The 7,776-nt window shown below is 36.4% G+C and overlaps 1 protein-coding gene across 1 annotated transcript in view; it reads right to left on the reverse strand.

Moving 5' to 3' along the window:
• The window catches only part of LOC101850646, a gene marked incomplete in the record, with an annotated part of 31,596 nt that extends 23,948 nt beyond the window's left edge, over positions 1-7,648 (reverse strand). Inside the window, 4 exon segments of the mRNA XM_035969650.1 lie at positions 253-319; positions 899-1,058; positions 2,430-2,506; positions 7,549-7,648. Of these exon segments, the coding sequence (XP_035825543.1) occupies positions 253-319; positions 899-1,058; positions 2,430-2,489 (287 nt within the window).
• Between the last annotated feature and the right edge of the window lie 128 nt (positions 7,649-7,776).

Consider the following 7,776-nt stretch of genomic DNA (forward strand, 5'->3'; position numbering starts at 1 on the left):
CCCCTCAAACAACAAAAAGAAACAACCCTAATTTTAAAAAAAAAGCCCCTCAAACAACAAAAAGAAACAACCCTAATTTTAAAAAAAAAGCCCCTCAAACAACAAAAAGAAACAACCCTAATTTTAAAAAAAAAGCCAGACAAGGAGACTGAACGGCACCAAAATCATGTGAAATACTTTAGGATGCAAAAGGAATACATTCCACAACTTGCGGTGTTTATAGGCCAAAAGTAACACTCAAAACAGACCTACCCATTGTCATCAAGAGCATTTACATCTGCACAGTTGAAGATTAAACGCTCAGCTGTGCTTTTCATTCCTGCAAATAGAAAAAAAAAATAGCAAAGCAGTTACAAACTTTCCACCGAGTTTCTTAGCTCAAATAACATCCAACAATTCTACGCGCAAAGCTACAAACTGTTAAGAATATTAGTGTTATAAATAATACATTTGTTTAATTTTCCTCATATCTGTCAAACTGAACGTTTAAAGAATTGAGATATACTTTTGGAACCTAACTAAAAACTAAAAACACAAAGACAAAAAAAGAAAAACAATTATAATCAAATCAAAGACATCAATTAATCTCTTTTTTTAAATGTTCACAATTAAGTATCCTATAACCTCATATATTGTTGTTATGCAGGGAAGATAGACAGAAGAACGAATGATGAGATTATACAGCCACCCCATCACTAAGACGGACATAAGATTAAAAAGTATTCACCTACAAGCCATTATATAATTAAGACGCATTCTGGCTAATGATTTGTATATATAGATGGAAATGTTTTAGTGTTTAACTTTTTTAAAAACTTAGTTTTCAGTTATCAAAAATTGCGCAGAATTTGTCAATTCACAAATATTAAACCAAAGTATGCTAGCCACACTTACTCACCATTTAGAACAGCCAAAGACAGAGGAGTGAACCCTGTGCTTTTCTCTCGAGTATTCACGTCTATGTGCCGCAGCTCAACTCTCATTTGGTTACTTGAGTCGACACTTTTCCAACTTAAACTTTCATCTTTGCTTCGTTTTGAAGTGGATGAAAGTAGTTTCTAGAAGAGGATGCAAAAACTTGCTTTGTTGATAAAATAAATTGATTGGTAACACAGAAAAAGAATTTTTTTTAAAAAATGGACGCTGCATAAAAAAGAAGAAATAAGCAAGATGTGCGAAGAGTACAAGGAAAAAATTTGTCTTAAAAATTTAGATCACAGAGATGTCGTATATTTTTAAAGCAAATTCAATCAGGTATGTTGCAAAATGAACTGAGAAAAACCTTGTTTCATATCGGGTGGCAATGCATAGTATATTAACATTAAAATTGTTTCTTTGAGCTGAGAAAGAGCAAGAGAATGTACTGGACTAAACGTTGTCACTATAATGAGGGTCCAGCAGACCCAGATATACAGTCGAGCATGGACAACTCAAGCATGCAAAGCTCAGATTCATGGATAGTTCAAATAATATGCCATTTGCCGACTGAACTGTTATATATCTTCTTTCGATAGGCAGCACTGTTTTCTCAAACACCCGCATGGATATATTGAGCAGCTCATCTACGAAAGTGGGGTCAAACTTTTTCCTTTGTAATTGCTTCAAATTTTAATCACCCAGCACGCAAGATGAAAAAAACCCACACTCATCACCATCGAGAGCATCAAGTTACATGACCTCAAAAGGGTCGCCCCAGCACAGTGTGATATATACACTGCTGGTAACGAGCACATCATTGCACATTACCTAGAGTGTGCATTAGGTGCTAGGACTAGAACTTCCTTGAATTGCTGCCGATGCATTGAGCCGTATGATGTGTGAATTATGTTTGTATTTGTGTGCATGCACGAGTGAGGTTGTTTGAATGCGAAGGTATGGAGGGAGAAGAGATTACACAAGAGGGATGGGTGGCATGCTCTGATCAGTCTTGGTTACATTGTCATATAATTGTGATCTGACATAAGAGCAAATTTTTTTTTGTAGTTGTAATAAGGCTCATTCGTATCACTCTCTTCCTTTCTCTTGCTGAGACAATCCACCTTTCCATCCTTTTATTGGCACTGGGTACTTTTCATGATGGAAGATAAGAGAAAGTGTAATGACATTTTTTTGGTCAACCCCTCAATGTGTTTGAGATACCTGTGCTCGATTGCATCTTTCATTGAGGTGTGAAAATTCAGAAATGAAACTTTGTTTTCCCAAGAGTGTTTAAACAAGACACCAAATTCTTAAAATACTTTAGTGACAAACAGGATTAAATTTTTAATTGTTAGAAAGTTTATTTTTCTTCGTATGAACTCTAGTAAATTAATGCGAAAACTTCAATTTTACCATGTCAGTTTCACTTCCATACACATGCAAAGGCCTCTATTGGTTTGTTCTTTCTTTGGTGAAAAAAAGCATCAAGCATTCACAGACAAACTTATTACCTGTATTTTACTGGTATCTTTTTCCTTCACTGCCTTGAGAAGATCTGATTCTTTCCCCATGGTTGTAAATTGGATTTCTGTGTTCAAATAGTAACACATATAAATTATAGAACCATGAAATTATAGATAGCAAAAACTATTCTCCACATAATACAACAATTATGAACATAAATGATTTAATAGAAATAAATATATTATGATTCCTCTTTTCAAAACAACTCTGAGTCAAACTTATAACTTGTAAATGCTGGCCAGGATAATATTTGCAGGTGAAACAGGCCCAAAAAATGTAAGTTACTCAGGAATAAGCCTGATGTTGAGATAACCCATGCTTTCATGTGCCTAAAAACCTTGTGACCAGTAGATGAAAAAAATCAGGATTCTTAGAAGAAATTTGACCTAATAGCAATCCTGATGTATATTTTTTTATCCAGACCACAAACGCTAATACAAAAAAAAAAGAAAGACCCACTTAGAGTTGACCGACTAGTTTCAGCACTACAAACATGCATGCCCAGCAGTCTCGGTATTTAGTGTGCAGTTTTCGAAGATTTTGCCATTGACAAACAAACCAATTGAAACAGAAATTAATTAAGTACTGCCACTCTAGGGAAACCAGGATTATTGTGGCAGAAGAAAAGGACAAAAGATAAAGGATTGTACTGCTTTCCATTCACTCTCAAAATCATAATGCTTCCTCATCATCGAAAGTTTTTAAAGTCACTTTGTCAAAATTCATCCTCCTGACCTCCCTGCCCTTAGAAGTACTTTGACTTTTTTTAAACAGAAGGATGCAATTACATCCAAACAAAGTTCAAAATACTCAATCCCAAGAAAGGTGAACCTTTTGGAGTTCACTTAATTTGGATCCAATTCTTAAAAGCGGTTTCTGTTTGTTTGACAAAGTGGTTTTCAAAACTTTTGATGGTGACATAGTGTTAAGAGCGAGTAAAAAGATGTGTACTCCTTTAGTCTTTTTCTGCAGCTACAGCATTAATGGTTTCCAGAGAATGGCAAAAAAATTATCTTTCAGTTGGTAGGCCCCCTATGCTTGACGATGGCAAAATCTAGGCATACTATATGTCCACTTATATGGAAGTGCTGGGCATGCATTTAGCAATGCAAACTGGTCGGTCAGCTCATCTGAATCACAGCTAATCAAATGTGGCCCCTGATCAGGGTGTTGAACCCCTGGATGTGCTGACTACTAGGTTAAGAAAATTCAAATCAGGGGGCCCGTGTTCAGTTTAAATGTATTCAGAATATCTTTATGCAAAAATAACTGAAGACTACAGAGGAAAAATGATGGTAATCATAAACAGAAACTGAAAATCGTGAGGGTACCAATTCTGAACGCTTGTTGACTCATAAATGTATTTCTGTTCAATTGTTGGTTGATTATTGTTGTTAGATTTACAATTCAACAACACTTAACAATAAACCACCAGTCAAACAAATATGGAGTTATGAGTCCACAGGCTTTTAAAATTGGCACCCTCACAATTTCCAGTTTGTGACTACCATCATTTTCCCCCTGTGCTCTTCAACTGTTAACAAAATTTTTACTTCTAACAGGTCAATTCTGATTCACAAAATACATGTATCTCTTTCATTTGTGCAAACGATGCAACCAATGTTACAAAAACAGTGCAAAAATTCCCCCCCCCCCCGAAATTTTGGGTTTCGAGTATGAATTTAATCAGCGGCAAATTTTTACTTTCGTACCTGCACATAGATGTGTTCCCCGCACTTTACAGATCTGCGCTTAAGATTATGCAGCGCGTTTCAACAATCATATAAGTGTGAAGCAATCTTAAGATTGCGCTATGCGTTTTAATGATCATATAATTGTATCATTCTTGTGAGCTTTTCAGTTTCAAATCTTAATTTTCATATTTCTACTCTTTTGAAGATATTATAAGTGGATGTTCCTAGATGTGAGTAAAAGAATAAAGATCGGAAGAGAATTTTAAAAAATAATTTTAAAAATATTAATTTAATGTACTTTGTGAACTTTGAGTTTGATACCTGGTATTGTACCATTCTTGTGGGCTCTTCATTTCATACATTAATTTTAATTTTAATATTTCTACACTCTTGAAAATTTATGAATGTTCCTTGATGTGAGTAAAAGAATAAAGATGGAAGTGAATTTACAAAAAAAAATTATTAAAAAAATATGAAATAAATTAAATGTACTTTGTAAACTTTTGAGTTTGATACCTGGCAAAGTATCATTCTTGTAAGCTCTCCAAAAATATAAAATATTAACGTAATCTTCAGGTTTCCGTGCAACTATATGATCGTTAAAACGCGCAGCGCAATCTGAAGATTGCCGCACAATTATACGATCCCTAAATTGTGCGGAACAAATGCAAAGTTAGTTTTGGCAGCCAAACTGCCATTTAGATTTCTTTGCAGCAGAACACCTAAAACTAAAATCCTCACAAATCAATTGTTTTCAAGGAAATATCCAATCTAATACTAGATCTAGAATCTAATTGCAAAACATCAAATTCATTGTGAAATACAGGGGGCGGGCATGCCCCACCCGGAAACTAGTGTTGGGCTTTAGTCGATATCGATATCGGGTACTCATCGATACTGGTTTTCTTAGTCGATACTCGATATCGCAGAGTCCCTTAGTCGATACTGATCAGTGTAATGAGTGTAGTGTTTGCCGCCTAATCTGCGTGATATCATAGAGAAACGTGCTGTCTACGATCACCCGTCTTTTGTTTCTAAATAGGCTTAGTCATGTTGAGAAAGAAGAAGAGCACTGTTTGGACACATTTTTAAAAGCTATCAGGAAACAAAGAGGCCAGGTGCCTTGTTTGTCACGACATATTAAAGCATCATGGGAACAGTACAAATCTCATGAAACATCTCCATGCCAAACATCCAAGCGAAAATGCTGCACTTGACAAGGAGATGGGCGGTAGCAGCAGCGGTAGTTGCAGTGCAGATGAAGCTATCAGATTGCATCCGTTCAGAGCCCTACGCGCCTTCACACTTCAAGAAGAAACTTCTCGACGACAAGGTAGTCAAAATGATTTGCATTAAAAAAACCCCAAAAAACAAATAATGAAACAAAAAGTAATAACAAAATAAAGATCGCATCTTACAACTGGGTGCACAGGCAGTAGGGCCTGGTAAGCCGAATGACTGACACCGTGACCTTTGACCTTTCATCTATTAAAGTGCTTCAAGGAAACAATACGGTGAGCGCTATTTTTAAGCCTTTTGAGACGTCACAGTATCTAGCAATGCCAATCGGGCTTTCCCGCGAGGCGAAAATTTGGTCCCCGTTTACGGGCGATTTTGCGGACCCGGCCGAAGCGTAGGTGACTAACTTTGTCAACCTCGGTCTGCTCTATTTCAGAACCAATCCGAATGAAACTCGGCTACCAATCAGAAAATAGGGCAAACTAATGATATGTGGACGTTGAAGTTCGTACACATAAATTAACCTATACATTTGGTGTCGGGAACACTTTCGTATCGTGTACACCGAAAACTATAAGGAGTTTGAATTTCAACGCCCAGATGGTAATAGATCTATCTATCCTCTATAGTGTTCTCAAATTTGAGAGTTCTGTGTCAAGTAGTTGTTTAGACCCGATCGTAAATCTACGACTACCCCCCTATCCAAAGCGGCTTCGCACGGAGACCGGCCATTTTCCCCTCACTCCCGTGGCAAATGTCTGTGACCTACAAATCCCCGCATGACTATTCCGGGCCCGTTCATTGGTCACTTGAAATAGGGCAATGGCGGGCGCGCGCATCCGGTTGTTTTTCTCTCTATTCCCCTGTAACATCGCAATGGGGGTATTCCGAGGCGAGGTTATCTCGTCTCGGGGTGTTCGCGTCTCAACGGGGAAAAAGAATTTTTAATTGTACGGCATGCTAGATTGAATTAACTTATCTTTTACGGTTGGCATGGTCTAAAGTCATCATAAAAAGCTTTGCAATTATTTAGTCACGCTGCCGACATATATTCTTAAAGATCCCATGTTGTGATACGATGCTATAAATAAAATGGACTCATCCCGACACCCCTTTTTCGCAAAATCGTAATATGTACACCACAATTTTAATTATAACAAAATAACTACGAAATTGGTAGTAAATCTGACTGCAGAAATGATTTCTACACTCAAAAACACATCGGGTAGCCAAGTTTCTCTCGAACATTTGGATTAGTTACCGAGATATTGTCGATTTTCTTACAGAATCTGCTACTGCGTGGTCCACTTTTTAGGAGTATTTTCCTATATGTGGGTCATCCATATTTTGCCGACCTTTACAACCCCATAACTTTTTAAATTTATGAACCGATTCTCAAAATTCAAGAAGCATAATTATCACAATTGAAAATTCTTTCTTAGGTACCAAAAAAAAGGGGGCAAAAGTGAAAATTTAAATTTTCATTGGCATTGCTACAGTATCGATATTGAGTATCGATCGATACTGGGGACGCGGGTACCCGATACTACCCGATACTAGCTAAAATCGATTAACGCCCAATACTACCGGAAACCACCCAGATTTTCCTTAGATCAGACTAAATTGGGCTATGGTTAATAGCATAGTCTATAGTCATAGAAAAAAAAGACATCCATATCTCTCATCAATTTGCAGTGATAAGGTCAAAATTCGTGTAAAGCAGAAAAAATGAACAAGACAACAAGAACATTGTCATTGAAAATCAATACCTTGATCACAGCTTTTCAAACTTTTCGATGATAGCTGATATAGATTGGAAAAAACTAAATCTAGATTCTAGAATCTAGATTCTAGATCTAGATCTAGATGATCTAGATTAGATCTAGAGAGAGATGTCTTTTTTCTTTTGGTACGTTTTTGTTATTGTTTAAATAAGGGCATATAGATCTAGATCTATATACGAGTATAACTATATATAAACATGATCATGAGATGAGTTCACTAACAACAATTACAAAGTAACAAAATTAGATCTAGATCTAGCTCCAAATTCTAAATTAAATAGATCTAGATCTAGAATTATCAACAATATTATGATATGATAAAAACAAAAGGCGAGAAGAAATACAAAATCTTAACCGACAAATAGATCTAGGCCTACACCGCAACTTACTTCTGGGTCGGGGAAGTTACTTCAAGTTATTCATAGCTTGTTCAGCAAGACAGCTGGGCATTTACCAACCTTCGTTTTTCGTATTACCAATGCTTTCATATTTTGTAACATTGGATGCCAGAGATTCTGACAGTACGCAAGGGGGTTATGTTGTAAGGTCCTTGGCAGTAGTATGTATAATATGCACAGAATTCGAGAATTCTGTGATAGTATGTAAAATATTTAAGC

This window comes from Aplysia californica, unplaced genomic scaffold (genome assembly GCF_000002075.1).
Source record: "Aplysia californica isolate F4 #8 unplaced genomic scaffold, AplCal3.0 scaffold00164, whole genome shotgun sequence".
NCBI classification, from domain to species: Eukaryota; Metazoa; Mollusca; class Gastropoda; order Aplysiida; family Aplysiidae; genus Aplysia; species Aplysia californica.